Raw genomic sequence first — 18,250 nt, forward strand, 5'->3', positions numbered from 1 at the left:
AGCCAAAAGCCGACGACTCCCGAAAATCCCAGAAATACCCCTGCGTCCTCTCCAAAATTTCGCCACCGAGTAACCTCTGCTATCTGCTCTCAATCTCGATATCACAGCAAACCCTATCTCGCAATCCCTCGTCGTCTACGCGATGCTCAAGTTTTCGCAGACCACTGCGGACCAGATTCGCTTCCTCCTCCACAGCCTCAACGACTCCAACTCCGACTCCGTTCACCGTGAGCTCACTCAGGTACTCTACCTCGTTCAAGCTTTCTCTGTTTTCTCTCGATTCTTCGTCATCGTAGCCCTAGGAATTCACTGTTTTGATTTTCCGAGTGTTCGGAACTTGGACGTAACTTCAATTTGTTCGGTTTCGGACTCTTACTGAGACTATCAGAACTGAAACCTAGGGTTTTATTCTAACTCGTAGGCTTGGTTTAATCAGTGAGCTCTGTGCTTATTTTCGAAACGTGATTATATTGCTGTATGGTGTGATTGAATGATTTAGCTTCCTTGTTTTTATACGAAGTAACTGGTGCCCGAATCGGAAGATTATCAAAGAGGTTAAAGTAAAAAATGAATGTAGTAAGAGCTTGTTTTTATAGTAGATGAGTAGGTAGGCAATGCTTCTGCTGGAGTGTCGTAAAACCGATACGCTATGGTGCCTTAAGCTGGTGGTTCTTGAATGGAATAAGAGATGTTGAAGTAGGGATTATGTGCTAAAATCGTATGCAATCATTTGCTTCTTGTAATTGTAATAGTAACGTGTGGGGGTTTGCGCAGAAAATCATTAGGTAGTCATATTTCTCCAGCATTTGGTGTGCGCATTCATAGTTTCTTTGTGTGTTTGGTATTTTTATGATTCCTGGTGAGGCTTGCATGAAATAGACTGGACTTGAGCGTACTGTTTGATTTTTGATAGTTGCATGTACACTAAGTGTAGTATATGCTACTCTTAGATCTTTTATATAATTGTGGTCTGTATTTAGGATAGTTTGTTAAATGTTGGAGTAAGCTTTTTTGAGGTTATCCAAATCTTGCATTCCACCTGAGATCTTGCTGATGTAGTATGCTGTTTCATGCCAGTTTGTTGAATATGGAATTGAGGGAAGCATTTTGCTGCTCCAAACCTGCCTGGATCATCTCAATCATTACAGATCAGACAGTAAGAATGTGGCACTGGAACGGGTTCTTGCCTCAATTTTTAAATATCTCATTGACCAACCAAATTTCAGCACTATGTTCTGTGAATCACTAAGAAATACAGCGGTCAATGAGGGAATTGTTCAGAATTTCTCGAGTGCATTGCAACTGTCTGTACCTGAGAAAATTGGTGTTGGTCTTGCTTTGTCAGATTCAGAAAACCTAGACACCAGAATATGCGGTAAGCTCTGGTTATCAGATGGACTGTTTGATTGTAATATTTTAGGTTGATGGTTTTATATTTTTCCATGTTTTATTCTTATTTTGGCTTCTTCTACTGTGTTTTGTATTAATGTATCCACTGTTTGTGTCCAGGCAAAAACTTTTGCATGGCTCAGATTGAGCAATTGTGTCAAACTCCTGCGGACAGGATCTCTTCTGAGAAAATTCAGAGCATTGTTATGTTCCTCCAGCGGTCTGAGGGTCTTTCCAAGCATGTAGATTCCTTTATGCAGATGGTATCTTTACTGCAGCTGAAAGATGATGAAAGCTCTTTCGTTTTAAGTCCATTGCTTTCGGATGAGCTTCGTGATGCTGATTTTTTGAGGTACTTTTACTATTCAAAATAGCTTTTAGATGACTACCCTTAGTACATACTCTTGAATTTTCATTCCTTTGTTATGATAAATTGCCTCCTTTACTCAGTAGGTTTTGCCTTTTCTGCAGGAACGTGGATCTGTTCCATGAAAGTGGAGAAAATGACTTCGATGCAATTTTAGCAGAAATGGAGAAGGAGATGAGTATGGGAGATATTATGAAGGAATTAGGTTATGGATGCACAGTTGACACATCTCAGTGCAAAGAGATTTTATCCCTTTTCTTACCTCTCAATGAGATTACTATCTCTAAAATACTTGGCACGATTTCCTGCACCCATGCTGGTCTCGAGGATAATCAGAATACATTTTCAACCTTTAGGTTGGCACTTGGTTACATCAGTTCATCTGATTTACCTATGCTGAATACGTGGAACATTGATGTCCTTGTGGATACAATCAATCAACTTGTGAGTCCACTTCTAATCTTCTTGTAATCTTTTGTTTAGTCATGGCTCAGTGAAGGAAATTCATCTTTATTTTCTGAATACAGGCTCCGAACACCAACTGGATAAGTGTTATTGAAAATTTGGATCATGAGGGATTCTATATTCCTAATCAGGAGGCATTCTCTTTTTTCATGTCTCTATATCAGCATGTCTGTCAGGTTTGTCTTGCACATTTAATTTTCAGATCAGTAATATGCAAAGTATGATGTTTCTGGCCGTATTAACCCCTTTGTCTGGATCTCTGCAGGAGCCATTCCCCCTACATGCTATTTGTGGGTCTGTTTGGAAGAATACTGAGGGTCAGCTATCATTTCTCAAACATGCTGTTTCATCACCACCTGAAGTATTTACCTTTGCTCACTCTGTTAGGCAGCTGGTAAGAACCTGTATTCATCCAGCTCACCTGTACCCACTTATGTTTCATTAACTTTGCTAATTTTATTTAACTTAAGATGTATATGACTTTGAAAGTTCCGAATTACCTGTCATCCTTTCAGCCATATGCGGATGCAGTAAATGGCCACAAGCTACAACATGGGCATGCAAATCATGCATGGTTGTGTCTAGACCTTTTGGATGTACTTTGTCACCTATCAGAGAGGGGTCATGCTCTTTCTGTTCGCTCGATACTCGAGTATCCTCTTCAACACTGTTCTGAAGTCCTGCTTCTTGGGATGGCTCACATTAATGTAAATATTGAAATTTATCTGGGCATTAATTCTTTAAACCTTTCTTCTCCGAGTACAATTTAATGAATTTATCTTCATGCTTACAGACTCCATACAACCTGCTGCAGTATGAAGTGTCTTTTATTGTTTTCCCCATGGTAGTAAAAAATGTCATGGCTAATGGCATGATTGTTCACCTCTGGCATACTAACCCCTCTTTGGTGCTCCGGGGATTTGTGGATACCTACAATAGTGATCCAGACAGCATGAATAGGATAGTGGATATCTGTCAAGAGCTCAAGGTGTATTTTCGAACGAACCTGTGAATTGTCTCCTTACCAGTTGTGTTTGTAGCAGTCTCCCAAATTTGGTGGATCTTCTATAATATTTCACTCATGTAGTAATTATTTTCTATTTGTAGATTTTGCCGTCCGTCATGGAAATGATCCCTTCTCCGTTTAGTATCAGACTGGCGGCCCTTGCTTTTAGAAAAGAGCTTGTAGAACTTGAAAAGTGGTTGAGTAGTAATTTGGTTACATATAAAGACACCTTTTTTGAGGTAATGTACTCTTGGCTGCTGTTAGCGCTGTAAGTTGAGCCACAATAATCTCAATATGCTGTCTTTGTGCAGCTTATATAAATGTTAGATGTATTAACCACTAAATAAACCCAATGGGACTTTTCAGGAGTGCCTCAGGTTCCTTAAGGAGATTCAGTCTGGTGGGACCCAAGATTTCTCCACCAGACCATTCCAGCATTCCAGTGCTGTCTCAACTCTTTATGGGGACACTACTGCTACCTTCTCAAAGGTTCTACAACCTGACTTGCAGCTTTTGTTTCCTGAAATGTGGGAGTACAATTTTTGTTATGCAGAATTTCATCATTTCTATGTTTGATTGTAGGTTCTTAAAGCTCATGTTGGGCAGATTACTTCTAGCCACCTTACTGAGGAAATGGAAAGACTCACTGTATCAATTATGAATTCTAATCCAAGGCTACAGAATGGTGGGAATACAGAGTCATCAACAGATGGTGGATATACAGATGATATTGAAACTGAAGCCAACTCTTACTTCCATCAAATGTTTTCTGGTCAATTGACTATTGAATCAATGGTCCAAATGCTCGCTGGATTCAAAGAATCTTCTGTAAAAAGGTATGTATATTAAAGCTTTCGCATCTGGTTCCCAAATAATTTTCAAAGACTGATTTGCTTCCGTACTTTTAATAAGGTTATAGATTTTCTGATAGTACACTGGAGTAGCTGATGTACCCAGGATACTATTTGTCTAGTTGTGAAAGTCATTGATTTTGTTTTGAGTGATAATGTACATCGGAGTCTGTATATCTGTAATGAGTTATTAACTGTTTCCTCATGTCCCTGGTGGGAAGAGCCAAGCTGGTTTTCCCAATTGCATGGGCTTACATGCCGTATGTACAACATTGTTATCAAAATATACTTCTAAAAGATGCAACTTTTTAATTTGGAAACTTATGGATTTAGTTTTTTAAATTGATACATTTAGTGCGCATAGTAGCATGGAGGTTTTACTGATATCTGCGGAGCACACCTCCCCCCCCCCCCCCCCTTTTTTTTTTTTTTCGTTTTGCACGTTTTGGAATTGATAATGTTTTTCTTGCATCAAATGACAGGGAACAATCCATTTTTGAGTGCATGATTGCTAATCTGTTCGAAGAGTACAGATTCTTTCCAAAGTATCCTGAAAGACAGCTCAAAATTGCTGCAATTTTATTTGGTGAGAATTGTTATGAGTTTGCTATCATTGACAATTTGAGTTGAACTACATGTTTAACTGAGGAACTAAAAGTTTAGGTTGCGTATTGTAATGTTATGTAAAATGAAACTCCATCACTTTTTTTTTTGGGTCTGTATGAGTATATGGGTCAATGGGTATCCATCAATTGATTATATATGAGTCAGGATTCCATGGCCCCGTAGCACAAGCCCATAATTTTCGGCCATAAATGCTTTAACATGTGTGGAGCAAGTGTTGACATGAAAGAGCATTCATCTTGAACTTGAAAGGGAAGCAAAAATGATAAACTTTAATCTTTTGAATATTTCTTGGCCCTTAAGCTTCTTTGTGCTTTTAGAAAATATATACATTTGCAGCCACAGAATTTCAATGTTTATGGTCCAGTAAAATGTAATTTTTTCTTAGATTTTTGTGTAACTTGCTGTTACATTATGTTTTATTGACTTCTGCCAATAATGTGTCTATAATCTCATTTTAGGGTCTGTCATCAAGCAGCAGCTTGTAACTCATTTGACCCTGGGGATTGCTCTGCGCGGTGTTTTAGATGCATTGCGCAAACCTGCAGATTCAAAAGTATGTACTATCTCCTTTTAAATTCCGTTTACTACATTTTCATGTCATTACAGTGCTCATGGTTGTTCAACTTGCAGATGTTTGTGTTCGGAACCAAGGCTTTGGAGCAGTTTGTGGACCGTCTGATTGAGTGGCCACAGTACTGCAATCACATTCTTCAGATATCCCATTTGCGCAATACCCATTCAGAGCTGGTGGCATTCATTGAGCAGGCTCTTGCCAGGATTTCATCCGGTCATTCAGATTCAGATGGAAGTTACCATGCTTCTGCAGTTCATCATCATGGCCCCAGTCAAGTTACCTCAGGAAATGTTGCTTCTGCAGTTCATCATCTTGGCCCCAGTCAAGTTACCTCAGGAAATGTGGAGGTAAGTGTAGTAAATTAGTAAGATTTCAGTGGTAGAGAGGTCTTGTAAGCTTTTTCTGTATTAAAAACATATTTTCTATGTTCTCTGGTCAAGGTTAATGATGAACATCGAGGTTCTTCTGTGAGATCGAAAGATTGTTTTGTCAAAATTTTCTGTAACATTTCAATAATTTACATATGCTTTTTTCAAATAATCTTTTGTCACAAAATGCTCATTCTGTCTGCCTTTTCTGTTAAAGCCCAAGTCTAATTTGTACTTGCAGTTTGTTAGGATGATATTAAACCAAGACCAGTTTTAAACTTTAGAGCCATTAATCTATGTTAAACCTTAGAACTTATTCACGTCAGTTATGCAATTCATTTTTAAATCTCTGATCTAATGCCCCTTCTTGCTTATATGCTGACTCGCTGTTTCAGGTAAATGGATCTAGCATTGTACAAAGTGGACAGCCAATATCTACTCAACTCCAGCTCCAACAGAGACATGAAAGCTCTTTTGATGATCGTGTCAAGTCCTCAACTTCATCTAATGAGGTGAAACCATTTATATCATCTGCGATGCCACCCACAGTTCCTGTTGGTGATGCTTCAAGTATTCAGAAGGTATGCCTGCTTAACTTCTTGCCTTCTGCTGGATTAAATTCTACAAATGAGCTCGTATGACATCACATTTCATTCTTCCCTTTTTAATTCTTGCAGGTACAAAATGCAGTTAGTGTTCAATCAGTTTCGTCTTCTGCTTCCCCTGGATTTGTTCGTCCGACACGAGCATCTGCCTCTACCAGTAAATTTTCAGTTCTTTACCTCCTTTTTTAAGTAATCATTATAAATCTGATGTTCATTACAATTCTTTGCAATACAATACAGGGTTTGGCTCTGCTTTGAACATTGAAACATTGGTTGCAGCAGCTGAGAAAAGAGACGCTCCTGTTGAGGTATCCTGTTAGCCTTACATATCATGCAGGACGATGTGTGGTAGTATCTGTTGATTATTGTTGCCCTGTCATATGCATTGGAGAACTTTCAACTAGAGAAGTATACATGTTTAATCTCAAATTTTTGGATGTGTGTTGCCGAAATATTACTAAAAACTTGTATTCGTCCAACTCTACCCGACTGCATTGCCATTTAGTCTTAGATGCTAACTAATATTGTTGTTATTTTGGATAATAATTAATTAATACATCCTTATTTAGTGAGGTGTTATTTTTGGTTAACTGTAGTTTGTCTCAAGTATGCATCAGATAGAGATGGGCCTAGAATATGATGATATTTTATGTTTCCAACATCCCATGGCAGTCTTAATATTATTTTAAATAAATTTAGTTAATACATCCTTATTTAGTGAGGTGTTACTTAATATTGGTCGGAATGAACTGTCTCTCTGTATCCCATTAATGCATTTTGTTATACCAGTATACCCCAATGCAAGGCAGCATTGGTTATAGACTATGGCCCCTACTCCTTTGAAGGTCATTTTTGGAGGGGCGACCGCGACCTGTTCCTCCAGAACATAGAAAACTCCCGAAGGTAGTCAATCCAAGCATAAGTACGGGGCAGGTTCGACACGAGCCAAAAGTCCATTCGTTGGGCTTCCCTCTTCGGGAGCCTGCGTTCACTCGGCTTCACTGATTCTTTATTTCGTTCATAAGGCCTTCCCGCGGACCCTTAGTCCTTACCTATTGGCTTGCTTCAGAGTGGAATATAGACACTTTTCATCCCCTCTTTCTATTTTTGCGCTGGCATTTGAGTTGTCTCCCCTCCTCTTTCAATCGACACACTCCACGTAGATAGCTCCCGTGGCCCCGGCTTCTGCCTCTATCAGGCAGCGACAGCCCCTACCTTCCCTTACCACGCTTCCCCAAGAACCCCCTTTTTCAGGATTCGGCAGGCCTGTAAAAAATAATTGGCCCCCAAAAACCAAGGGAGGCGGCAGCCCCCACCTCCACAGCCGCAGCATGGAGGAGCGGCTCCTTAGTCTGCACTACAACCAATCTGGCCAAGAAAAGTGACGGGCCGGGGTAGGGGAGCGGCTTTCTTGTGGTAGTAATTGCGAACATCTCTCCTTTTCTCTTAGCGTGCGCAGTTTGCTTGCATGCCGCTTTAGGCACATCTCTCTTTCTTAGTGTCACGCTGAACTGAATGAAAATCCAAGAGGGTGAGCTGCGGGCTCATGCCACAATCAATATTATCAATAGCAAGCTTGGATAAATTTAGTTAATACATCCTTATTTAGTGAGGTGTTATCTTTGGGTAACTGTAGTTTGTCACAAGTATGCATCAGATATAGATGGGCCTAGAATATGATGGCATTTTATGTTTTCAACATCCCATGGTAGTCTTTGGCATTACTGTGCCATTAGTAGTTCCTGGCTTGTTTTCCACATAATTTCATGACGCCCATGAGGACATTCCTGGGCCTAACATATCCCTGAGCTATTAGTAGCATTTGCACCCTTCTCTGGCCTTTCCACAAAGTGGTGATTGTTATGGTATATCTCTAGTTATGTGCTTTTCCTATCTTTACATTGATAATAGGAGCTCCGGAGATGGTTTTTTTTTTATCGGACTGATATGGTTATTGTGTCCAGCTTATTCTTCTGGTGATATTTATTTAGTTATTTATTTTATTTCTTATTTTTTCCTGACTTGATATGGTGCTGGACTGGGGACTGCTGGTGTGATGTTAAAAAAGTGAACCAGATTCTTTTTTTTTAAGTCATTGCCTGGCATGTTGTGGAAGAACTTTTAATTGTATGTGGTTGATTGTTTAGGAGACCTGTAGTTTTAGAGCAGATACTTATTTTGTTGGTACAAATGTTTTACCAAGTATGGTTCTTCCTACAGGCTCCAGCAGAGATTCAGGACAAAGTATTATTTATCGTTAATAATATATCACTTACTAATATTGAGGCCAAGTCAAAGGAGTTCTCCGAGATACTGAAAGAGCAATACTATCCTTGGTTTGCGCAGTATATGGTTATGAAAAGGTCAGTACACATAAAATACCAATTTATATATTGTACTTATCAAAGTTGGTTGCTCCGGTATTTGATTATTGTCTTGATTCCTAACATCTGCAACCTACCTAACTCTTGGCAGGGCAAGTATTGAGCCGAATTTTCATGACTTGTACCTGAAATTTCTGGACAAACTTAATTCAAAGACTTTGAATAAAGAGATTGTTCAAGCCACGTATGAGAACTGCAAGGTCTGTCATGTTATTTATATTTGTGCACTTAGAGATAAATGTGCAGTAGCCTTATCTGATGCTTATGGATATCCTCTCAGGTTCTTCTAGGGTCTGAGCTTATAAAATCAAGCTCAGAGGAGCGTTCTTTATTGAAAAATTTAGGTAGCTGGCTTGGGAAGCTTACGATCGGAAGAAATCAAGTTTTAAGGGCTCGTGAAATTGATCCCAAATCCTTGATCATAGAGGTATTAGTTTGACCCTTGTTGGTTTTTTGTTTGTTACTGCCCAACGACAATTCTGATAAATATTGTTATTATGCCACTCACTACATGATTACTATATGATTGATGCCAATTTTCCTCCCTCTTAACAGGCATATGAGAAAGGTTTGATGATTGCTGTCATACCTTTTACTTCAAAGGTATAGTGTGTTGCTATTTATTAAGCTTGATCTTTATGTAAGGGTATGTGTCCAGCTTATTTTATTTTGCTGGTTGCAGATTTTGGAACCATGTCAAAGTAGCCTGGCTTATCAACCACCAAATCCCTGGACAATGGGTATTCTTGGATTACTTGCTGAGATCTATTCCATGCCAAATTTGAAGATGAATCTCAAGTTTGATATAGAGGTATTCTGACATTAGTCTCTTGAGTTGTTTGTTGGAGCTTGCCTGCCATAATAGTCCATTTACTTGATTATGAGGTTCGGATTTCAGGTTCTATTCAAGACTTTAGGAGTGGATTTGAAGGAGATTACACCAACTTCTCTTCTCAAGGATCGCAATAGAGAACTTGAAGGGAATCCTGATTTCTCCAACAAAGACTTTGGGGCATCCCAACCACAGATTGCTGAAGTAAAATCTGGAATTATCCCTCCACTAAACCAAGTTGAGCTACCAATTGATGTTGCTCCATCTAACTCTGGCAGCCATACACATTTGTTATCTCAGGTTTGCTTTCAACTTTGGCTTGAGATCTTCTTTCTGGGTAGAAGTTTTACATGTACATTCTATATAGGTCGTGCGTTGATTTTTATTTTTTTAATATTCTTCAGTATCCTACCTTGATGGAGGATGACAAGCTTGCTATGGGGTTATCTGATCAGATCACTTCTGCTCAAGTACTGTTACAAGCTACTCCATCACAGTCCCCATTTTCTGTCAGTCAGGTTCGTGTTTGTATGTTTTTTTTCTCCTGTCCTTTTTGTAATTAGTATGTTTATTCTTATCCCCACTACTTTCTGGCTGTTGTCTTGCAGCATCCCACAGCAATACCGAACATTGGAACCCACGTAATTATCAACCAGAAACTCAGTGCCTTGGGGTTGCATGTGCACTTCCAAAGGTGGTAGAAAGTCCTTTCCTATCAATTACATTCGCAAGTGCTTTGGAAGAATTACTAATTGTCATTCATATATTGCAGAGTGGTTCCAATTGCTATGGATAGAGCTATCAAAGAAATTGTATCTGGTATAGTTCAGCGCAGTGTTTCTATAGCTACCCAGACAACTAAGGAGCTTGTGTTAAAGGTTAGATACTTAAGTAGTAGTAAATTTTATTCTACTTGTGACCCATTTGCTTTCTGGGCTTTTAGGTTATGTAGCATGTCAACTCTTGTCATTACTACGCAATGTCTTACTATATGTTTTGCTGTCATTCTTGCTTTTGGATAACTCTACCTTTTATGTTCCTTCGTTATCTGTCAGTGGCAGTCCTTGTTTTGCCACATCTCTATTGATATCCCCTAGTCATAAAGTTGTGTTATATGTATGCTGATGTCTTCAACCCAAGTAGTGTTCTACAACACATGGTTTTTTCTGTCCTGCTTAGATAGATAGTATAGAATTTATATTATGGAATTCATAAAAAGAAGGGTTCAAGTCTAATTATTGGTTTTTAGTGTGTAATAATGCATGGAGATCTGGTGGAGGCAAGTTGTAGCTATCTCTCATTGCATTAGTTAGATGGTTTTGATACATAAAATAGTAAAACTCCATATATCCAATCACTCTAGGAAGCCTCCCTTAGCCCACTGGATTTGTCGTTAGAGTTGGGCCCAAGAACTCTTCTATCTGGAAACTTATGTAGCATCTCTCTCCGTAGTTTTATTTGTGGGGAGTAGGCCATTAGAATAAGATGTGACAAGAATATTCAATGTATCTGACATCTCTTCATATTTGTGTTTGTAGGACTATGCCATGGAATCAGATGACACACGAATATTTAATGCAGCTCACTTGATGGTCGCCAGTTTGGCAGGGAGTCTAGCACATGTGACATGCAAGGTATATTTCTTTTTCAAAATTTTGTCCTATTTGCTTTTTCTCTCATTACCGGACTCATAATGTTTTGTCATTTATTTGGTGGTTTGTTTGCCTGCAGGAACCGTTGCGGAGTTCAATATTGAGTCAGCTAAGAAATTCTCTTCAGGGATTAAATATAGCAAATGAACTTCTAGAACAAGCTGTTCAACTTGTAACCAATGATAATCTGGATCTTGGATGTGCAGTCATTGAGCAGGCTGCTACAGATAAGGTTTGATTTGATGAAGAGATAACTTTTACTTGTCTATAAAGTTTGTATGCACCAAAAAAAAAGCAGGACTGGAATTGTGCCCTTCTTCAACTGCTACGACCGACTTCAATTTATTTTTTTAAGCTTATATATAATAATAATAATCATTTGAAGCTTTCTAAATAGTAGCTTGAATGCTGTAAAATGGAACACAAAAAGAGGGGAGGGTAACTGGCTGGGCGAATGCAAGATGTAGCCTGGGTTGGGCCCCGTTTTAAAATATATGAAAATTATAATTTGGACTTCATGGTCTATATTGTTCAACTGTTCATTTGATCTCAGTTGTTAAATTTCATATGAATCTTGGAGCCTTGAATATTAGTTGAGGTCGAATTTTAGTTAACAATAAGTTTCCTCTATTTAGATGACATCTCTTTTCTATTTATTTTGTTTGATCTTGGTTTATTGCTTACAGGCAGTAGCAACAATTGATGGGGAAATAGGTCCACAGCTTTCAGTAAGAAGGAAGAGAGAAGGTGTTGGTGCAACCTATTTCGATGCTAACATGTATCCACAAGGTTCTATGGGTGTTGTGCCAGAAGCTCTCCGCCCTAAACCTGGTCATTTGTCCCTCTCTCAACAACGAGTTTATGAAGTAAGATTTGGTCGGCTTCTCTTTTATTTGAGAAACATTCCACTCGGAGGAATGCTTTGTGCTACCTTCTTTTCGTCTTACGCCCCTCGTTTATAATGTAGGATTTTGTTCGGCTTCCCTGGCAAAACCAATCTATCCAAAGTTCGCACGTTCTGCCAGTTGCTACCACAGCTTCATCTGGTAGTGTTGGTCTCACTAGCACATACAGTTCAGCATCTGGGCAACTTAACACTGGATACTCAGCAGGACCTGGGAGCAAATTCGAAGCTGTTTCTCGTCCATTGGAGGAAGTGATGGAATCCAATTCTGCCCTTCATCTTAGGTGGTTGTTTATATAGCTGTACGATATGCATGATGAAGTATTAATTGCTGAAATGTTTGACATTACAGTTTATGTGTAACAGTGCTTCATCTAATCATGTTGGGGCGACCGATGGTGTTTCCCATCATAGTTCTGAAAATGATTCTATTGTTGGCTCATTTCCTTCTGCTGCTTCTGCCCCGGAGCTGCACTCTGTAGAGTCACCTGATGTTGTAAAGGTTGCCAAAAATTCTTACATGATTGTAGGGTGGTTAACTTTTATATTCTCTTTGTTTCCTTAAACTTATAATTTTTTTTCCCAGGAATCTGGAGTTTCGTCACAGTCGCCACCTTCACTTGCTGTAACTGAGCGTCTTGGAAATCACTCAGAACCTTCCCTCCCAACAGGGGCTGCAATGGAAAAATACCAGATTGTTGCGCAGAAGGTTGCAAAGATTTTTTTATTGTTTTCTTATCATATGTTTGTCTAGTCCTATTTATATTGAGAATGGGTTCTTGATCTGTTTATAAAGGTTCCAGATCAATTTTTTTTGTTTGGAACATGTTGGGCACATATGTGTATTACATTTTGGGGTCGGCATTCTTTATCCTCTTCTTCTATTTGGAGAAGGCGGACAATAGCATAGCACAGCCACACTAAAGAAAACTTGGTTTTAAATCTGTGTATTGAGCAGCAACCTACATCACATTGGAGTTGTGAAGGACACTCAGTCATGTTTATTTTTCCATTTTGCCTATTATTTTTAGTACCTAATAATAATATAGGTGCAATCTTATTCTGACACATTTTCCTAATTATTCAGTTGGAAGCGATGGTAACTAATGATGCTAGGGAATCAGAAATCCAGGTACGGGCACCCAATTATTTTCTTGGAGAGTTCTCCATATTGTGCACAGACTTGCATTTGTACATATGCGTCCACTAATATAAATGTTGATCTAGGGAGTCATTGGTGAAGTGCCTGATATTATACTCAGATGTGTCAGTCGAGATGAGGCTGCCTTGGCTGTGGCTCAAAAGGTCAGTGCTATTTTTAATATAATAAGCTTTTTTTTGGTCATGTCTAAACCAAATCTCTTATTTACTATTGGGAAATTAGCCATTAAAAGTATCTAGCAACTGATATAAAAACTGTCTTGATAACAAATTTGCTTTAACAAACTTCTTACAGGTTTTCAAGGGTTTGTATGAGAATGCATCAAACCAGATTCATGTACGCACTCATCTCTCATTGCTGGCTGCAATCCGTGATGTTTGTAAGCTTGTCTCTAAGGAGGTCACTAGTTGGGTATGCACTTCTACACTATACTTGCAGATATTGCTGCCTGGATATTTTCAGTCCATCCGTCCCACCCTTCCCCTTTGAATCATGATCTTTTTCTCTAAAGGGTTTAATTTTTTTATTTCAGTCGCTCAATTGATCAACATTCCAAACCTTTTTTCTTACTAACTAATGTGATTTCATATACTTATGATCATAACTCCTCAAGTTGCAACTAGAAACTGATGATATGTTTTCCCAATACTGACCTACAATTATTGGCAACTTCTTTCAGGTGATGTATTCTGATGAGGAGCGGAAGTTTAACAAAGAAATTACTGTTGGGCTTATCCTCAGTGAATTGCTAAACCTTGCCGAGTACAATGTTCACATCGCAAAACTTATTGACAGTGGCAGGAATAGTATGTAGAATGAAGGTTTGTTTATGTTGTAGTATATAGATATGATCCAACATACTGATTCCTTATATTACACAGGGCCAGCAACTGAGTTTGCTACTTCCTTAGTCCAAACTTTGGCAATTGAAGATTTTAAAGTTATCTCAGAACTTCAAAATGTTGTTGAAGCATTGAATAAGGTCTGTATAAAAGAACGTCTTGTTATGTTTTCTGTTATGCAGAGTTTGTTTACAAGTTTTTTAAATACAGGCTGCTGCCAAGCCTGGATCTCCAGAGTCACTGCAGCAGGTTGTAGAATTTATCAAGAATCCTGCTGCTAATTTGACTGCCGGTGTTAATGTTGGGAAGGACGACAAGGCCAGACAATCGAGAGAAAAAAAGGCTAGTATCTTTAGTGGTTCAGCCTATTTGTGTATTTTCTGCCTCGAATGACGTCTTTATTTTTTCCTATGATGATGCAGGCTCCTGTCCACTCTCCGGGAAGCAGGGAAGAGTTCAGTATTGTGGATTCTGCAGAATCAGACCCTCCTGGTTTCCGCGATCAGGTACCATGAGACATTTTGCGGTTTTCCTTTGTTAAAAACACTATGATTTAGTTTATAATTAAGAAAACTGAGATATGTGGACATCTTTAATATAAGTAAAATCTACAGCGTTTTTGCTCTTGCTATTCTGCTCATACATTTAATCTGTAGGTGTCCTCGCTGTTTTCTGAGTGGTATCACTTTTGGGAACTACCTGGTGCAAATGAAAATAATTGTGCCCATTTAATCTTAAATTTGCACTCAAGCGGCATGCTGAAGGATGATCTGATGGAGCGGTTTTTCCGACTACTCACAGTGAGTTTTCATTATAATTTATTTTTGGATTTTATTAAGAGTTACAATATTTAATGAGATTGCCTGTTCTTTCTTTATACTCAGGAGCTTACTGTTGCACATTGTCTATCTTCTGAGGTGATGAATTCTGGCACACTGCAGACTCCTCAACAAGTGCAGAGTCTATCCTTCCTGGCCATTGATGCTTATGCTAAACTTGTATTTTCAATTATTAAGGTAATCATCTCTTCATTGCCCCCTTATACATGTCTCTATGGTTTCTGGGCCTAAATCTGTTGTGGAACTCACATTATTTCAGATGGAGCAAGGATCAAATAAACTCATTCTCTTGTCCAAGGTGAGCGCAGGGCTTTTTCCTTGCAAATATTTTTTAACCTTATCCATTAATGGTTTGAATGGTAACACTGGTATTCAACAGATTTTGGCAGTCACAGTGAGAGTCATTCAGAAGGATGCAGAGGAAAAGAAATCATCTTTCAATGCAAGACCATATTTTAGATTGTTTGTTAACTGGTTGCTAGACCTTGGGTCTTTGGATCCTATTATTGATGGTGCTAACTTTCAGGTCAAGATCTACTGGATTAGATAATCTTTGCCTTTTGGTTTGCCAGTTTGCCCATGTCAATTCACTAATGTCTCTGTTCTTGTGTTGCAGATATTGACAGCCTTCGCAAATGCATTTCATGCGTTGCAACCCCTCAAGGTTCCTACATTCAGGTTAGCATCATTCTCTACTAGTAAATATTCATGTAGGAGATAGTGGTAGTTGGTAAGCTTCCGGGCCTAACAAATACGACCATCAGCTTATGAACTTTTGGGCCGTCATTGTTTTTTTTTTTTTGTGCACCATCGGCATTGGTGTTTGGGATTATATTAGTTTCATATTGGTAGTTGGAAAGCATTGTATATTGGTGTGCCAACAATAGATCTGTTGATATATGGAAGAATACATTTTTGATATATATCTTCTGGTACCATCAGCTTTGCATGGCTCGAGTTGGTGAGTCACAGAAGTTTCATGCCTAAAATGCTAGCTGGAAACGGTCAGAAGGGTTGGCCCTTTATACAACGTTTGCTGGTTGACTTATTTCAGTTCATGGAGCCATTTTTGAGGAATGCTGAACTTGGAATACCGGTATGCTTTTTGTGGGATTGGATTTCATTACAATGCATACTGTAAATTGATATCTCACTTCATTATGTGTCTTCTCTATCATATAGGTTCACTTCCTATATAAAGGTACCCTTAGGGTTCTTCTTGTGCTGCTCCATGATTTCCCCGAGTTCCTTTGTGATTATCACTTCACTTTCTGTGATGTGATTCCCCCAAGTTGTATTCAAATGCGAAATATCATACTCAGTGCATTTCCCCGTAATATGAGGCTTCCTGATCCATCTACTCCAAACTTAAAGGTTGGTGATGATATTTAAGATTTTTGTTGGTTTCGATGATTTTATCTAAAATCTTGCAATTGCTGTTGGTTGAATGTTCAGATAATAATATATTTTATGATGGTATGACGGATAAAGCGGTAAATTTCAAATATGATAAGAGAATGATGTCTTTGTGCAGATTGATTTGCTTGCTGAAATCACTCAGTCTCCACGTGTTCTTTCCGAGGTTGATGCAGCTTTGAAAGTAAAGCAGATGAAAACCGATGTGGATGAGTATCTCAAGGTATGTAGACCTCTTTCCATATTGGATGAATAATTGCTTCTTTCTATTTGTAATTAGTTGTGAGGTTTATTTGTTTGAATTTATTGCTCGTATGGTTTGAAGGCTTGTTATTTACATTACATGCTCCTAGTCTGCTTTTCTGATAGTTGTAGGATTTTTTGATTTTGTTTTAATGGGTGAATGGATATACTTGCAGACAAGGCAACAAGGTTCTTCATTTTTGACTGAATTGAAGCAAAAATTGCTCCTTCTACCAACCGAAGCTGCCTCAGCTGGTACTCGTTACAATGTACCCCTCATCAACTCCCTTGTACTCTATGTGGGGATGCAGGTACTGAGTTTGCATTCTATTACCCAACCATTCTTATCGTTGTTTATTTTAAATCAAGATTCTGGTTTTTTTAAGTTCCTTTTTGTAGTTGTGTTGTTTTCCTGGATTGCATATATTTCATAAACTTGCACCATTATGTATTTTCCCCTTCTGTATTGGGGAGGTTCGAGTGTAGTGGATGTCTTAGTGCTGATGGGGTTTACTTTACAGGCTATCCAGCAGCTTCAAGCTAGAACACCTCACGCTCAGGCAAATCAAACTGTTCCATTTGTTTATTTGGTGGGTGCTGCTTTGGATATCTTTCAGACTCTGATAGTGGACCTAGATACTGAAGGACGGTACCTTTTCCTAAATGCAATAGCAAACCAACTCCGCTATCCAAACACCCATACACATTACTTCTCCTTCATTGTTCTTTACTTATTTGCGGAGTCAAACCAGGTGAGACAAGTTAGAGGCTTGATACTGCTGTGTCAAATACTTATTTTAATGTTGGGAGGCTTATATCCCAGTCTTGGATTGTTCTAGTTATGTCTGTGTATAGTAATTGCCATGTTTTGATTATTCAAGTGCTACATGTGTTAAAAGTTTATACATACTGTCTTTCAGCAGGAAATTATCCAGGAGCAAATCACAAGGGTTTTGTTGGAACGTCTTATAGTTAATCGGCCGCATCCATGGGGTCTACTGATCACCTTCATTGAGCTAATCAAGGTAAACATAATTGCCCTCTCTAAGTATACAAATAATTTTGAAAATTTTATGAATGATGTGTGATGACCTACATTTCTACATGTGAATATTCCAGAATCCGAGGTACAACTTTTGGAACCGGGGTTTCATAAGGTGTGCACCAGAGATTGAAAAACTATTTGAATCTGTATCAAGGTCATGTGGAGCCAAGCCTGTGGACGAGGGTATGGTTTCTGGTTGGGTACCAGAGACAGCTCACTGATTCTCCCAGAGTCGTTCGGCAATAGATTTAGGACTAGTAAATGCAACAGCAATTTAATTGCATATCTGGCAATTTAATTGTATAGTTTGACTTGTAGATGAAATCAACTATAGGTAAATGTAATGGAAATTATTTCAGTCTTAATTGTACATAAGAGACTCCTGGAGCTTTTGGCCGGTTAAAATTTGATCCAACATTCTTTTTTTCGACAAAATTTGATCCAACATCACTGAAAAGTTTGGTAGTACTAGATAGGTCCCTGAAGTATTATATGAATTCTGTGTGATACTCGTAGAATAACACGCCATGCCTTCCTCTGCCGAAAGTGTGTAAAAGACGTGTTTGCAGAGTTGAAATTCTCATGAACTGACCATTTATTTGTTCATACTTGGTACAAATAAGATCCAAACTCTTTGAAATTACAATGTTCTGTACCCTTGAAACGTGGTATGTGAGAT

At 38.6% G+C, this 18,250-nt stretch overlaps 1 protein-coding gene across 3 annotated transcripts; it reads left to right on the forward strand.

Moving 5' to 3' along the window:
* Positions 1-67: 67 nt before the first annotated feature.
* On the forward strand, positions 68-18,016 carry LOC126803899 (uncharacterized). 3 transcript variants are annotated; one of them, XM_050531621.1, is made up of 51 exons: positions 68-241; positions 1,078-1,375; positions 1,510-1,741; positions 1,861-2,200; positions 2,284-2,397; positions 2,487-2,615; positions 2,737-2,928; positions 3,015-3,209; positions 3,329-3,466; positions 3,594-3,716; positions 3,810-4,063; positions 4,561-4,664; positions 5,164-5,258; positions 5,336-5,626; positions 6,043-6,228; positions 6,325-6,409; positions 6,493-6,560; positions 8,473-8,615; positions 8,728-8,836; positions 8,917-9,063; positions 9,192-9,239; positions 9,319-9,447; positions 9,535-9,768; positions 9,873-9,986; positions 10,077-10,162; positions 10,241-10,346; positions 11,007-11,102; positions 11,200-11,352; positions 11,807-11,986; positions 12,088-12,308; positions 12,391-12,526; positions 12,611-12,733; positions 13,112-13,156; positions 13,252-13,329; positions 13,481-13,597; positions 13,866-13,992; positions 14,068-14,168; positions 14,239-14,370; positions 14,451-14,534; positions 14,685-14,828; positions 14,913-15,044; positions 15,127-15,165; positions 15,247-15,393; positions 15,484-15,545; positions 15,810-15,963; positions 16,050-16,241; positions 16,402-16,506; positions 16,703-16,837; positions 17,048-17,278; positions 17,447-17,551; positions 17,646-18,016. In XM_050531621.1, the coding sequence occupies exons 1-51, from the start codon at positions 143-145 to the stop codon at positions 17,790-17,792; spliced, it is 7,245 nt and encodes a 2,414-aa protein (XP_050387578.1). In that variant the 5' UTR covers positions 68-142; the 3' UTR covers positions 17,793-18,016. The 3 variants fall into 3 exon arrangements, with proteins under 3 accessions (XP_050387578.1, XP_050387579.1, XP_050387580.1); XM_050531622.1 differs by having other exon boundaries at positions 17,450-17,551; XM_050531623.1 differs by having other exon boundaries at positions 9,924-9,986.
* Positions 18,017-18,250: the final 234 nt, after the last annotated feature.

This window comes from Argentina anserina, chromosome 7, assembly GCF_933775445.1.
Source record: "Argentina anserina chromosome 7, drPotAnse1.1, whole genome shotgun sequence".
In the NCBI taxonomy this organism is placed as follows: Eukaryota; Viridiplantae; Streptophyta; class Magnoliopsida; order Rosales; family Rosaceae; genus Argentina; species Argentina anserina.